At 34.6% G+C, this 16089-nt stretch overlaps 1 protein-coding gene across 2 annotated transcripts in view; it reads left to right on the top strand.

Moving 5' to 3' along the window:
- LOC141831933 (glycine--tRNA ligase, chloroplastic/mitochondrial 2) overlaps positions 1-15836 on the top strand; it is a 35216-nt gene extending 19380 nt beyond the window's left edge. Inside the window, exons 17-27 of one of the 2 annotated variants that reach the window (XM_074719360.1) lie at positions 321-376; positions 710-781; positions 4720-4802; positions 6564-6612; positions 8264-8326; positions 9617-9706; positions 9782-9868; positions 12643-12717; positions 12819-12877; positions 15452-15545; positions 15612-15836. In XM_074719360.1, the coding sequence (XP_074575461.1) occupies positions 321-376; positions 710-781; positions 4720-4802; positions 6564-6612; positions 8264-8326; positions 9617-9706; positions 9782-9868; positions 12643-12717; positions 12819-12877; positions 15452-15545; positions 15612-15836 (953 nt within the window). The remainder of the gene's footprint in view (positions 1-320; positions 377-709; positions 782-4719; positions 4803-6563; positions 6613-8263; positions 8327-9616; positions 9707-9781; positions 9869-12642; positions 12718-12818; positions 12878-15451; positions 15546-15611) is intronic. The other variant, XM_074719361.1, reaches the window with a different exon arrangement.
- The last annotated feature ends 253 nt before the right edge of the window (positions 15837-16089 follow it).

The following is a 16089-nucleotide window of genomic DNA, read 5'->3' as shown; positions in this document are numbered from 1 at the left end:
CATTGTTATGATGATTACATTTTGAACTTTTGACAAATTCTTTGGGAGGAACTTACATCTTTCAAAGAGTGAGGAAATGGTGGAAAAACCCAGGTTATGGTGACTGCAACATGCAGAAGGAACTTGGTTTGGTGTCTCCTGTCAAATAAGTTTTATATGACTTTTATGAGACTCATGCAAGCTTAATTATGGAGTTTCTGTTTACAGAATCCTTTGAGGTTTTATTTTGTGATTCAAATTCAGATCTTATAAGTAGTGATTTCTTAAGATCGATAATGAATCATAAATGTTATTTGTTGTTACTCTTTTTCTTTTCGCAGGAAAGACTGAGTATGTATATGCTAGGGTCAAGGAATCAAAACAATCCACTTTTGAGGTTCATAGCTTTGTCTATAATGATTGAATTATATTGTTTTCTGAGACATTTGGACTTCTTTCTTCTGATTACATTTTATTATCAAACTTTTGAGATGTAGACTGTTTCCTTTGTTGCTTTTCTATGCAATTCTTCTGTCTTAAGTGTCATTCTTCTCAAGGGTTTTTTTTTGTATCCAATGACATTAGTCCATATATTCCAAAACTGGGAATCAATCAGTGGCATGATTCCATCTCTGATTGCATTATATGGAAGTCTTTGACCAATATGATATGTTGTTTCCTACAGGAGTCTATTTGGATATTGCTTTAATCTGCTTTTTGGCATTACTAGGTTCTAGCAGAAGGTCTACCAAGTATTTTGGCTATGATTTCTTTTCCAAAATCAATGAGATGGAATTCCCAGGTGAGAAATGTCACCTTTTAACATTCTGTTCAGCAATTTGGACTTAATAATTGCATCAGTTTATCTTGAAACGAATACATCAACGTGAAGTTTTTGCACAACATGCTTTCTTTACTGAATTTTTAGCATACTACTATCATATTTATTATTATGCTTCTTGGTTGTTGGGTTATGTACTGTGTATAATTATGCTTTGTGTGGCTGCCAAAATGTCTACAAGCTTTGATGCCTAGGTTTCTCTTATGCTGTGTTGATTATTTCATTTCCTTATTTGATTTGATCAGTGAAAAGTACATCGTAGTTATGGTTTGAGGTCTTACTTGTACTATTTTGCATTATGCTTCTAGGTATAATCAGGATTTGAAATTTCGAGCAGTATCGCGCGATACGGGTGAAATTTCGTTCCGTCGACGGACCGACATCGACATAGCATTGACGGTGGTTTCGGCTGGGAGACGCCTCCGGAGGCGTCGCGCGGCCCGGCGCCGCCACCGGAGGCGCTACCCGGGCCCGGCGACGCCACCGGAGGCGTCGCGCGGGCCTGACAACGCCTCCGCGCACGGGCCGCGTGCGACCAGGGGTGCTGTAGTTGCAATTTTGGTTTTTTTTGAGATTTTTTTACTTGGGTTTAATTGAGATTTTAATAATTAATTATTAGCTATAGTTGGGGATAATTTAAATAGACTTTATTAAAATTCATAAAATTATCTTATTATTTTTTAAAAATATTTTATTTTTTATTTTTAAATATTTAGATTAAATTTTTTATTTTAATTAATATATTTTATATTTTAAAAATATCGAAACTATACCGGGTATGATACGGTACCGAAACTGTATCGTTCCAGTCCGGGACCGAAACCTTAGCACAACTCGATATTTTAAACCTTGGGTATAATACTCACAATACTCTGTCTGGAGTTGAAGCATCTGAAACCTGCTACTAGTCATTATTGATCCAAACAAATGTGGTGCTACTCATCAGTCCTCATATGTCCGCTGTAAAACAATCCAATTTACTGGTAGATTAACATGATAGTTGAATGCATGGAAAAGAAAACATATAACCACAGATGATTATCACTCTTGGTTTGCCTTTAATGAAATTTTAGATCTAAATTAAGTTAAATCTAAAACAACCAAACCCTAATTAAAATTTAGCAGCTAGACTTAGGAGTAAATGTTATGTGATCATGGTTGATAGCATCTTGAATTGATCCTCTCACTGCTTCTCTCTATGCGTCTTGCATTGAAGGATTGCTGGTTGCCCTGCAAATTTGGAAATTAGCACTCAGCTCATCACATATACAGTGAAGATTAACATCAGGCTATCTCTTCCCCTGTCATTCTTGCTACCACCATCTTGCTTTATATTTCTGAGAGGCTGGAGAGCTATTATTCATACTCATGTTCCAATCTTGGAGCATCAGTGCAATTTGTTTCTTTAAGGATTCTTTATTTAGCTTAAATGTTTTCTTAGGAAATTTTAACCCAATTTCCAGTTATTCGATGGGATGGAAAATCATGCTCAATCAAAAACTTTATGTTAGTCAATGAAAGATGGTCGCCATTCTCCTTGCTTCCTCCCTCATGCAAGTTCCTGCCTCTCTCTTCAACAGCCATTCAGCCCCTTTGACAGCCTTCCGTGGACCACACTGCAACAATCAGCAGCCCTCCACACCTTTGACAGCCCCCTCATGAGTCCCCTCTGTCTCCTTTGCTGATTTTTTGCAAATCAAACCACTCCCTTTGGTATCCCTCTACCTCCTTTGCATGCACCTTTGCAAGCTACCATTGCCCAATCCAATAGCCTTATGTGAGCCTTTCGTGAACATTCCTTGAGCATTTGAGGAATCATCCGTGATCCTTCCTTGAGCCTCTGACAACCTTGGTGAACCTTCAGTGATTCCTCTGGCAGCCTTGCCCTTGCGGCACACAATCAACAGCAGCAAGGAGTGGCTTGTCAACAAGCATCTCTGCAATATTAGGTTCCACTCAGGCTTCAGGAAGGTTGCCTCAGCAATGGAAGAGGTGGCTTAATGATGTATTTTATTTGGCTCTATGCGCTTAACAAAAAATATTTTTTCCTATAAAATTTTGTAAAATTTTTCCATATTATGAATATGCCCATGGCTTCTTTTTGTGTTTCTTAATTCAAGAATAGTAATCGAATTTAAAAATCATCAAATAGTTAACTATTGATTCTTAATCACAATCAAGGGCTTCTTATATAGTTGAAAGTATTTTACACAAACAATGCATCTTATGAAAACAATAGACCTGAGTTAGAGAAATTATGACTAAGAATATGAATCTCATTTTTTGAGGCTTTATATTTTAATTCCTTTGAAATTTAACATACTTCGTAATGTAAAATATCCTCAAATATTTGTTTGGACTATTAATCAAGGAAAGTGAAGAGACTATATTATTAGATGCAAAGCAATAAGATCATAAGTTTATTGGCTAGAGATATAAGCTGAATTAAATTAATTTGCTTTTGATGTGAAATTTGTATGCAATTTCTGTAAGATAAATTTTCATCGAGGTTTAACCGTTTAAGGCTTGTAATAGAAAGTTATGTTAAGTCTACAAACACTATAAGTCGCTGAATGGTTATGGGAACTGGTATGAAAAATAAGAGAATGAAACCATTAAATTTCAATATTGTAATTTTTTCAGAGTAGACTTTACTAGAAAAGCACTTTGTAAGAGAGTTAAGTTTGTAATTGATCAAGAGCCAAAATATTATATAAAGAGCAATGTAAAAAAAAAAATGTTGTTGCAAAAGTCATATAGGTCAACACTGTGATAATAGTGTCAACACAACAACAGCTTATCCTAGATTTATATCACTGTATTTAGTCTTATCCACCTCTCTATTTGGTGCTACAGTTGTATACTAGCATAATCTTTCTAAGCTGAGCTCATAATAGACTACTTAAAATAGGATGGTTTTCTTACCAACAACACTTAAATTACGAATTATAATGGCCAGTACAGTAAAAAGATACCTGAATGTGATCAGCCATTCTGCAATATGATTTGTACTATTCCATATCTAAGCATAGTATACACTAAAACTAAAAATTTATTTGTTTTAATTGTTTTTTGATTTTTTTGTTTCTCGTAAGAGTGATATGTGATGGTGCTACTTTAAGCTCTTTACTGGTCCAACAATGAGATTTTCCAACCAAAAATTTAAATGCTTCTTACAATGCAGAGCCGTTAATGTCAAGTATACTGTGATAATACAACAGCAAGCTATGGGTATTATTTGTGGTTGAAAACATGAATTTGTTCTGCTACTGTAGTCTATATCATTGCTAGTTGATGACCTAGACTTATAACAGATACAGTTATGGTCCATGCTCAATGATCTTTGATATTCTTTTGTGCTGTCTGTCAGGGTCTAACATAGCCCTTAACAAAATTTATCTAGTGTTGGGGCTGAAATATATGGTACAGTTATGAAATTTCGTAAAAGTCTTGTTGTAAAGAGACTACTTCAATCTACACAAATGTTGGACTTTGATTTATTGGCTTGATGTGCTGATTAGATTGCATAGTATTTTGTTGTTCAAATTTCCACAATGTCTTGGAAATCTTTACTTGACATATTAGATATATTTATATCAAGTTGGAGGGAGCCATTCATTCAGGCCATCCAATACATATTTGTCATCTGATATTTCATGGATAAAATCTGCTTGCATATGTACGGTTAATTTTGGAATTCTAATTTTTACAATATTTTTTGTCTAAGTGCGTATATTCACAATCATGGATTATCTGATTTCTGTCTAGGCACTTCTTCTCAATCTTTTAATATTGTTTTTATGTTACCTGAAACCTTGTTTATACTCTATTTTCATGCCTTATGCCATATACTTTATTCTCCAATTAATTTTAAGATATTGACCTTTTTTCACATATAGGTCTTGTTTAGTAGGCCAATTCGCTGGATTTTAGCACTACATGGTGAAACAGTTTTACCTTTTTCTTTTGGAGGAGTTTCAAGGTTGGTAATTTTATGGTAGAGACAAAAACCTATCCATTTCTTTTCTCATTCCATTTGCTGTCCTTACGTGGTATTTTAGCTTCTATCTAGATAAAATAAAATAGTTTTGCCATTTTACTTTTGAGGAGTTCCGTTGTAGGTAATTTTTCATAGAAACAAATGCCTAACTGTTGTTTTCTCATTCTATTACTATGCTTAACCTGTATTTCAGCTTCTATTTTATCTTCATTTAGATATGTTCAGCATGTACTATTATGAGTTGGATGATTTTAATGATTTTGTTTAATCAATGAAAATTTCACTCATCGCTTTAACAACTATGCATTGGACATTGATTAACAGTTGTATCAAATTTCTCCTTGACCTTATACTAGGGGGCCATGAACTGAAATCTCAAGTCACATTGCTATTGAGATTTACTGTTCCATGTGATTACTAGAACATGGGATTAAGCAACTTGAGATTTCTATCTATGATTGAGAGTGATTTCACAAATTTAATGTGTGGTTTTATGGATATTTTGGTTGTAAAATTGGGCCATTTTCGTTGGAGAAGGTTTTTGTCTCATTGACTCGTGAAGGAATCATCATTAGCTCACAGAGGAATCAATTAGATGAACTTAGAGGAGGATGGAATTAGGTGATCATGTGCATGGTTTTAGCTCCTACTTGTGCCGATCTTGAGGCCATTGCCACTGATTTGAACACCAATGTCCAAATCACGAGTATGTGAAAGTCATTGACAACCTTCAGTGTTGTGAGTCTGCGGCAGTCGTGGATGGGCCTCAGTATCTAACTCATGAGTGCTAATAAACTATTATAATATACAACAAATAAATTACTTAATAAACTTGTTAATATATAAACTTTAACATAGTAAATAAATTTGGGTGTAATAAATTATATGTTAATTTATTTATTGTAAATTATTTAACAACTTAATTACTGTTAGTAATATGTAGGTATGCTAAGATAATTAGTAATTATGGTCAAGATAATTTACTGTTAAACAGTAATTGTGTAATTATTTTACTTGTATTATATTTTATAGCAAATATTTACTTGTAACTGTCACTAAATTATAATTATAAGTCGACTGTTAGCAAATAAAAAGTAAATAATCAATTATAACTATCAGTATATAATTATAATACAAGTAAATTATAGTAAGTAGTTAATCATAGTAAAATAGTTAATTAAAAGTTACAATGCACACTAAGTAAAGTTAATCATGTTATCATCGATAATTGGATTAATAAATATCAAAATGATATTAACACAACATGATATGGCACCCAAACTGTAGAAACTCTGGCAAGTTTAAGATTTGACTGTGTGAACCAATGTACAAGAATCTCGTACAATCTAGTTTAAGATTGGACCATCATGGTATTTTAAATTGTTCTGTCAATTGCTTGTCATTCTTTGCAATTCTTTCTAAATTCATTGCAACTGACTCCTTTTGACTGTACGAGTGTTGGAAAACAAATGTTTGTGTCTAGGTTGACTGAAAATAAACATTGTAATAGAGTCTCTCTTTGTATTATGAAATTGTAAAAGCTTTATCTCCTTTGCAGATTGGTTATAATTTGGTCTAATTGTTCTGTGTTGGCTATATAACTCTTTTGCTCTTAGAAACCTTGAACCAAATAATTTCATGTTTTTTTTGTTTGTTGATGTTGTTTTTAATTTTTTATTGTAGACCTTAGAATCATTGCTTTGTGGAAACCGACTTATTTTCCTTTTATTTTCCTATTGATAGTGGGAGGCAAACATGCGGGCTTCGGAGTTCGCACTCGGCCATACTTGAGGTAATGTTAATCTTTAAGATATCTAATTTCAAATACCTTTTATTTTAAAGGTTGTATTTTTTATTTAACTACCCATGGGGAACTCTTTGAGGAATGATTTGCTCTAGTGTGATTTATTGAATATTTGTTCCTCTTCTAACACAGTTTTATGTGTGCATTAGTAGCAGTTCGGCAATTGTGTTCTTGTTGTTTCCTGTCCTTCCTAGAGTCGTAATTTAAGCTTAGATGGTAAATCTGTAAAATTAAAAAAAAAATATCCTTGCTTGAGGTCTGATATTCATTTACCATCATCTTTATGTTGCTCTTACTGGTGAAGAGAAGGGACGGGCGAAACGAATGAATAACATGGTTCTTTTCTTTTTGTCTTATTCTGATCTAAGGCTAAGCTGATCTCGGTGTTATGAGCTGAATCCCTAGAAAGCCATTCACAAGTTTCAGCAAGGTGTTACTATCTTATTCATCCACTTTCTTTCTCTCTTCATACCACCTTTGTTTAGCTCGTTGTCGTGTAAAACTTTTACATGAATGTGCTCAAAAAATTGCAGAACCTTTTACTTGGTTCCTATCACAAAATGTTCTGTGTTTATAATTACGTATGGACCATTCTACTCTTCTTTCATAAAAATGCAACATCAGTTACTTGGAATGCTGATAGTCGCAATAATAGAATGTTCTGAATGATCAATGAAATAGTTTCTAGATATTTTATATTACAATGTAGCAAGATCTGATGCTTATCTGTGCACAATATAACATTTATAGCATTATGGCATCATTTAAAATTTCAAGCTGTCTTGCTTGATATTTGTAGAATTATTGCCAGTAGTTGCATTCCACTTATCTTAACGCAACATGGAAGAGGAACTTGGCATCTTTCAGGCATTTTCTCTGATGTCTTTTCTATGCTTCTCCAAAATGTTACCCTTCAATATTTGACCTCTTCCAATTCTCTTTGGGAGAAACAGATGATCTCAGAAGTTGAAGATTGCCATTTTTGTGCAGAAGTGACAGCGAAAGAGTTCAGGAGGATGCAGGATGTGAGGAAGAGAAAGTCATCACTTGAGAGTGGTGAGCTAGGGCTGTGGATTTAATGGTGAATACGATCAGAAAGTTGACATTTTTGTGCTTCAAATGGTGCTGAGCCGATGGGTGGAATATGATCACAGATTGTGAAGGGGTTTCTGAAATAGAAATAGAAATGATGAGCGGGATATGATCACAGCTTGTGAAGGGGTTACTGAAATAGAAATAGAATGACATCTTATGCCAAAACAAGATGAAACTTCTTCTTTTCCCCTTTCTTCAGCCTTTCCTCCTGTGTTGCTGCCATAGCTGCTTTAGGTTGGAAACTGACCTCTTTCTTCTTCTTGTATACTAGGTCATCACACTTTAATCAATTCTGACCCGTGGCATCTGTCATCACCTTCTAGCATTGGCACGATGTCATTGCTGGCAGGATTGAAGCTTGTTGTGGTAACCTTAATCAAGTGTCGTTTGTCTAATTGTTTTGTTGAACCAATTAAAATAGCTTTTGCCATTCTTGATTGGATTTTGGTCTCATCTGTTGTGTTTTCTGTACATTGTTCTTCAATGACTTCCTTTTTTTGGCCGACTTAACAAAGAGCTAACTTGAACGCTTTTCTTATCTCAGATAGAAAGTGCAGAGGCATACCTGCATAAGATGAGGGATGCTGGCATCTTGGTTAATATGAAGGTATATCTCAGTTGTTTATTTAGCTTGCTATATTATTGAGAAATATGGATCGAAATAAAAAATACAGTTACCAGGAAGCATGTACATCCTGGGCACTGTTCGGGTTACTGGCTTCATAGGTAGAACCAAACCCAAAATAAATGTTTTTTGGCTTGAAATTTGTTACCCAAGACCAAAACATTTTGGGCTGAAACCAAACCCAAGATTTTGGTTGGGTTCAGGTTTGATTTGTTTAAACTGAAAATTTTAATTAAAATGTATACAAACCAAGTACGCACTAACTACTAAACCATTTACAATATTTATTTAATTAATAACTAATGATCATTTTAGTGTTGCTAATCATCCTAAACACTGAAAAGAATATAGATAATAATCAAATAGATACTAAATATTAGGGTTAATGTGGTTCAAAGTGGATATTTATATGTATATAATTACTAATCACTAATCAGTTTGGTTTTGGCTTATCAGTTTCTCTAGGAAGTAAATTGAAACTGAACCCGAAAAAGTTGACTACTTTCCTACCCGACTGAACCAAAAAGCTGAATTTTTGGGTTATGTTCGGTGTACTGATTTGGGTCTAGATTTGCCCACTCCTAATGTATTGGATGTGATGCCTAGTAATTGGGGTGTCTAGGGTTATTAGAAAAGATTTGTTGGATGGAGTTGCATGATATGCATAGTTACAAGCAACCTCTGAGTAGGTATTATCACAGCACTATATACTGCACATATTGTATTTTTATTATTTTTGGTACAAGTTGGTGGATGTACAGTCCAACATACCAAAAATATACAGCAATGCAGAATTCTTACAAATGCATCCTGTATTTATAGTGTTAATTTGAGATATATGTGTGCTATTTGATTTGACTCAATTTTCTCACACTTCTATCTCTAAAGTCAATTAGTTGATAGATTATCCTTCATCATGCAGTGGGCCACTTGGCCAGGGCAAAGCCCCCGGTGATTTACATCCCTTCCAGATCGTTTGGGATAGTACTAGAGGGGCCCCTGGGATGAGGGTATCACCTTTTGCCACAATTAGTTGATAGATTATCAACAGACATATCGTGTTAGTCCCAAGTAGAATATTGTTCAACTTCAATCTGAAACTTCTGGTCATATAGTTGCTTGTGTTTTCCTCAACCTGTATCTAGACTATTCTATTATTAGATAGGCAAAATCTGCAGCCTATTAAGTAGATAAAGGACAACTATCGTTGTTTGGAGTGTCTTACAATAAATTAAGATGTTTATCATGTTCTGTTATGATTTTTAATTGCAGGAACGGAAAGAAAAAATTATATGTGATGTTGACTCATTAGCTGCAAGTGTTAACAGCAATGCAATAATGCAAGACAGTTTAGTCGAGGAGGTATCAATTGCCACTTTTATTTGGTCTCAAGAATTAATTTAGTATATTTGCAATATCTAAATATCTTCCCACCAGGTTGTAAACCTAGTGGAGGCTCCTCTTGCTATACTTGGTAGATTTGATGAATATTTCTTGGAGCTTCCAAAGGACATATTGATTATGGTAACCTGTGTTATTCTGCTTCCAGCATTTTACATTCTTCTCCTAATATAATTGTTTATTTGATGTTGATTGTCCAGCATGAAAGAATGACTTCTATCTTAATTTTTATGATTTTTTTAAATAATTTATGATTTTAAAGTTTCTTCTCAGAGACAAATATCTGTGACAATTCAAGAAATGAAAAACAAATATCACTGAAGTAATCACTACATAGCTTCTTGTATATGTAATAATCTTTAAAAATTCTGGCAGATAGGTTACCCATTACAGAGATGATAAAGGAAGACAAGCTGAGTTTGTTGATAATGTGGTCAGACTAATTAGAGGTACCAATTAGAAGGTCCCTTTGATTGCGGAAAATGTATTTCATTTATATTTTTCGTGTTTCCTGATGTTTGGGGCAATGGAAAACCATGACCAACAAAAAAAAAATGCTAATCAACTGAAAATGTCATTTTGAGAAAATTAACTTCTGCTCAAAACGAGTGGAAGTCATTTTCCCTCAGCTTAGTTTGATGTGGAACCTGAGTCAGTTTGAGCTGTGGGTGAGGGCCTTCGGGTGACTTTTAATGGGGCTAAGGTCATTGGCATTTTCGTTGCTTGGTGGTGTCAGGAGGCAGTGTTATATGGAGGCGCAACTAAAATGTTGCATAAATTGAGATGGGAGATGGACTGCCCCGGGATTTTCTAGTGGGCCTCTAGACATGGTTGATGGAGTCGTTCTTGAGGATCACCTAGGTGGCCTACATATTTAAACAACTGATTGCCATTCAAGGGGAAAGTAGTAGTTGCAGCCTGGCACCAGAAACCCTGGATGCCCTGGTGGGGGATGCAGAGCAGGCAGTCAGATTAGGTGAGCCACTATAGGAGAAGGAAGGAGGAGAATCAACATTTTCATCGTTATCCTAGAAATAGAGATGCTCAAGACCAGTGAAAACCATTTTGAGGTTGAAGTGTGTTTGTCACCATCCTAGAAATAGAGATGCTTGAGGCCAGCAACAACCATTTTGAGGCTGAATCTGTGGTGAGTTCCTTCGCTTCCTGCAGAGGGGTAGAAGTAGATGTACTATAAATTTTGGAGCCGAGGAAAATATATATTCCCTGTAAAAACTTTCCTTTGAAATCATATTACCCATATAAGTTAATTTCTGCAAAACAAATGGACTCATAGTATGATTTGTGAGATAGTGACATGTTGGCTACTTCCTTTTATATGCTGTATTTCCCTCTTGTTCAGTTCTGTATATTTCTTATATCAAAAGAGGAGTGTTTGAGAGTTGTTGCGCTCACCATGAGTTTTAGCATTGTTGTGCATGCAACAATGATGTACCATGTTAACCAGCAGGATAAACCAGTGTTTCTTACTCCATGGTCAATGCCCACTTGGTTTTTTCACTCTTCCTTGGCTCATTCCTCAATAGATCGTCTGTGTCAAATAACACCTTCATTCCTTCACCAAATCTTCCTCATCTTGTAAGAATGATGACCAAATGAATCTTTCAATTCTTCTGTCAATTGTGCAATAGAAGTCACATTTAGGAGGCACAAACCAACTTCTCTTAGCACTATTATTGAGAACAGCACTCTTGAGATGATCTGTGCATATATAAATGGTGGTATGCAATAACAGCAATTAATCATGCTGCAATAATAATTCCATGATCGAAAGCATACATCAAATACATGAATATTAGCAGCCGATGAGACTAACACTCTAAATCTCAAATATTCATGTGATATTCATATCAAAGAATGTATTCACAGAGGTTACTTGAAATCAAAAGTGTGTAATCAAACAGTCAACAGGAGCAAAAAGTACTGTGTTTTTGAATGACTACCCTTTGCTTTTAAAGCTAAATTATTGCCTTAGCCTTCATCAATTCTTGGATATGGATATTTACTAGCCCAAACTTGTTTTATATAATCCTGTTGGATCAACACCTGGAGTCATAACCTTTATTCACCCACTCACTTTCTCTTCTTTTTTCCTTCTGTTTCTGTTTACTGCTCACAATGGACTGCTTGGTGATCAAATCACTGCTAGGTCCATCAAGCTAGAGGCCTATCAGATTCTCTCACCTCTACTCAGTTCCTCACTGTCTCTAGCTTTAACAAAGTATTTATGAGGGTTGACAGAAAAGAAAAAACAACTCCAATGATTGAATCTTGATAGAAACAGAATATTACCTTGGAAACAAAGGAAAGGTCTCTGATCCTGGCTCTCTTGTTAGTTTTCCTATTTGGAGATGTTCAGACATTCTAAGAATCTTCCCCAACATTGCATTTGCACCTCTTTCTCCTCTCAGTTTAGAAATAAGGGTTCATGCTTCCATAGATACCCCCCTCAACCTTGTGAAAACACTGCTAGAACTTATGCCCTCATGCCCATAATAAATTCAAATATACTGAATAATGATTTTTTAAATTAGAAAAAATGCTGCAGATGAGATTAAAACATCAAAAAAGGGGATGCCTCATTTTTTTGTTTCTAGTCTTTGATAACAGTTGTGTCGCTAGTCATTTGGCAACATATTGCTATAAGTTGCTTACAAGTCAAAGTGGACCATCTGAATATGTTGGTTCACCTATGGGCCTCTGCATGGACTTTTAAAGTTTCAGTCAATACCTAAAGGTACAATATGGAATTTCAAACACTGATCATGTATGATATTTTGTGATTATGGTATTCTTTATCTTTTTCTCAGTTAAGGAATATGTTGAGCAAGAATATGTAAACTCTTGTATCAGGTAATTATCTATATTTTATCATGTAGGTCATGCAAAAGCACCAGAAGTATTTCCCCTTGATCAGCCAACATACAGGAACTTTAATGCCATACTTCATTGCTGTAAGCTTTCTTATTGATCCTCCAATAACCCCATTTAGTTCTGCATGCTGTATTGCTGTTGTTCTTCCCCTGTATCTTACACTTATTTATTCTTCTTATAGGTTGCAAATGGACTAATTGATGAACAAGTAGTTCGGAAAGGAAATGAAGCTGTACTAAGGTAAGCTTTGTCTTAGGACATTTCTTGAACTTGAACCAAATTAATCTGGCATCAAAGTAAATCAGATAACCTTGCAGCTTGGTTGACTTTTTTTCATCAATGAAAGTCTGTGGTAATGGCGTCCGATTGGTTGTTTTGTGGATCCTCTGTGAAATTTCTTCATCTTTTTATATTCTTACCTTAGAAAGTGCAATACAATTTACTGACTTATTCTGTTTCTCAAATTCTTCAGTCAGATTTAAGTGTTTCTTTTGAAGTTTCAGAATTTGTTGGTTAGATGGGATGCTATTTTTCAAATTTGAAAGAGATGAACATAAATTGAAACCCTGACACTCTTTTTCATTCAAAGAAAGGAAACAACTAATAAAGAAAGAGGGTAGGAAAAAAATCCCAGAAAAAGATTATGATTTTTTTTGTTTCCTTTGATGGAAGGAAAAAGAGTGGAAATTTTTTAAAAACTTTATTTGTTAAAAACTAAAAAAAACATAAATAAAAATAAATATGAAAATAAAATGTTCTTTTAAAATTTTTTAAGCTCCAATTTCAGCTGCATTGTGTGAAAGTGATCCCTCTAGTTTTTTCTCCTAAGAAGACTGAGCGAAAGTGGAGCTGGGAAAAATTTACGGTCATTCTATTTCCTTCTTGGTTTTCTCACCCCACAGGAGACACACCTTAACAGTTTTCCATTGTATCAAGCATTTGTAGCAATATACCTTGTTTTTTCCCTTTGTCTTGCAGCTTTCTTATTTTTTTTCCTCCCACTTCGTCTTTGGATCTTCCAGAGCAAAGTCAGTTGCCAGTGCCAGTTTATGCTTGCATAAAACTTTAGCAAATCAATGTGGAAAATCATTTCCTACTTTCACTGATCACTCGTTAACAGTGTGGCCCCAGTCTTGCTCATCCCATTGGTTTTTTTTCTGTTGAAGAAACAGTTATCTCATTACAAATCTAAATTGTACTTCTATTAATAAGTAATTAATAGGATTCCCTACTAAGTTTGCAGAATAGGAATGAATTTTGATATTTGTATCGGATGGCCAAAAAAAACGAAGCATGGCCGTATCGGTGGAATTAGTGAGATCAAAACAGTAGAAAAACTTTAATGAAAGTGAAAAGTAAAATTATTTAATAACTGAAATAAAAAATAGTGTTTTACAATGCATTTCTTTCCTAAACTTGAATTCAAAGACCTAATAATTTTGGATATTGCCATGAAATTGCTTCCATTAACTTTTTCTTTTTAACTATCAACATATGTATTTTAGCAACAATTAAAAATGTAGTTAATAAGTGATATTAGTGTAATATATTTTATTCTGTATTTATTCAACAGCTCACACTATTATGTCGTTAAGAAATAATACTAACAAAAAGTTAATATAATTGAGACGAGAATGTTGTGATGGATATGTGAAGTTACAAAAAGAAAAAAGATATTATTATTTGAGTGCAATTAGGTGTAGCTCTAGTGGATGATAAAATGAGAAAATAGATTGAGAAAGTATAAATATGTGCACAGATGACCAATAGATTCTATAGTCCAAACATGTTTAAAAACGACCAATAGATTTTGTTAATTTTTTTTTTTTTGAGTTGGGTTTAGTCCCTGGTTGAAATGAAACAGTTGCATGTCATTTCATCTCGTGCCAACAAATGGTGTTAGTCTCACCTTGGTGAGGAGCAGGAGGAGAAAGAAGAAGAAGAGGGGCACTTTACTAAAGGAGGTGTCGTGGTGTTAAGCGAATTGCAACATCGTGGTGTTAGGCAAATTGCAACAAGGACACAATATATGAAGGATGAGGTCGTAGCGATAGGGCTAGGGCTAGGACGTTTTCAGCTCGGTCGAACAATGGGCTCGGATGAGTAGACAAAGGATAGTCTCACTACTCGTTCACAGACAAATTTGTGAACAAAGGATAAACTTGTGGACGAACTCACAAATGACGATTGAACTAAGGCATGAATTCACAAATGGTGGATGAACTAATAGATGGCAAACACACTCATAGATGACGGATGATCGTGTGAACAATGGATAAACTCATAGATGAATGAAAGCTCACAAGTATCCCTTACGTACTAGGGATTTTGGAACCTCTTACGTGTCTATCAATGGGCAGAATGAAATTTTTTTCCGCCAGTTCTGATTGTCATGGAATGGAATTTTAAATGTTGGCCAACTAAAGTGAAAAGTATACGGATGATAAAACACTAGTCAATCTAATACAAACTTATTGAATTAATTTGAATAGTATTAGTAATATCGCATTGCATAGAGCTCAATAAAGATGTAGCTTATCCCAATGATTTTTACTAGTTGATAATTAAAATATGAACTATGATATGAGGAAGATTATTTGTCATGTCTGATGGTTCAAAGACCATCAATAACAGTTATATTCTCATAGAACTACTAACTTCGGTAATTGTAAAATAATTCGTATTGAGAACGTTGTTCTGATGCCTTAAAGTTTAGGCACTTCTTTCATACTTTTTTGTACAGGTGCTCTATCCAAATTATATATGAATATAAATCTTATATTTGCTTGAAAATATAATTTTTGATTTCTTCAGAGCGCGCTATGAGGATGCAAGTTTTTTCTATAAAATGGACACCCAAAAGAAATTTTCTGAATTTCGAGGCCTTCTAGGTGGAATTCTTTTTCATGTAAGTCATGAAGATTACTGGCACAATTTATTTACATGATATTTTAGCTCTAATTAAGTTATACAGGAAAAACTTGGAACAATGTTGGACAAAGTGGTTCGCATTCAAAAGATTGTTGGAAAGTTGTCACATTCTCTAGGAAACGAGAAAAGTGTGCATACGATTGTTGAAGATGCAGCAGCTCTTGCCATGTCTGATCTTGCAACTTCTATTGTCACTGAATTCACCTCTCTATCAGGAATAATGGCTCGCCATTATGCTCTAAGGGATGGGTATCCTGAGCAGGTGTGAGACAATTACATAGTGCATGTGATTTTCTTTTCTTGTCCTGCCCCATTAGTATCATTTATCCAGTTAGAGTGGTATTCTTATGCATAGGTTTATGTTTATGTTATATCTTTTAGTAATTTAATTGCCTAATTAAGTATGTCCTTATTTATAGTCCATCATGAAAAGCAGATATACATGGGCAACAAATTTATCAGTTGCTGAAGGTCAGCAAGACGATCATATAACCGTCCTCCATGATCCACAGCTTACCTTC

The sequence above is a fragment of the Curcuma longa genome, chromosome 7 (assembly GCF_044706935.1).
Source record: "Curcuma longa cultivar G26 ecotype Majalengka, Jawa Barat chromosome 7, ITB_CL_G26_1.1, whole genome shotgun sequence".
Classification (NCBI taxonomy): Eukaryota; Viridiplantae; Streptophyta; class Magnoliopsida; order Zingiberales; family Zingiberaceae; genus Curcuma; species Curcuma longa.
This window is presented reverse-complemented; position numbering and strand designations above follow the sequence as displayed.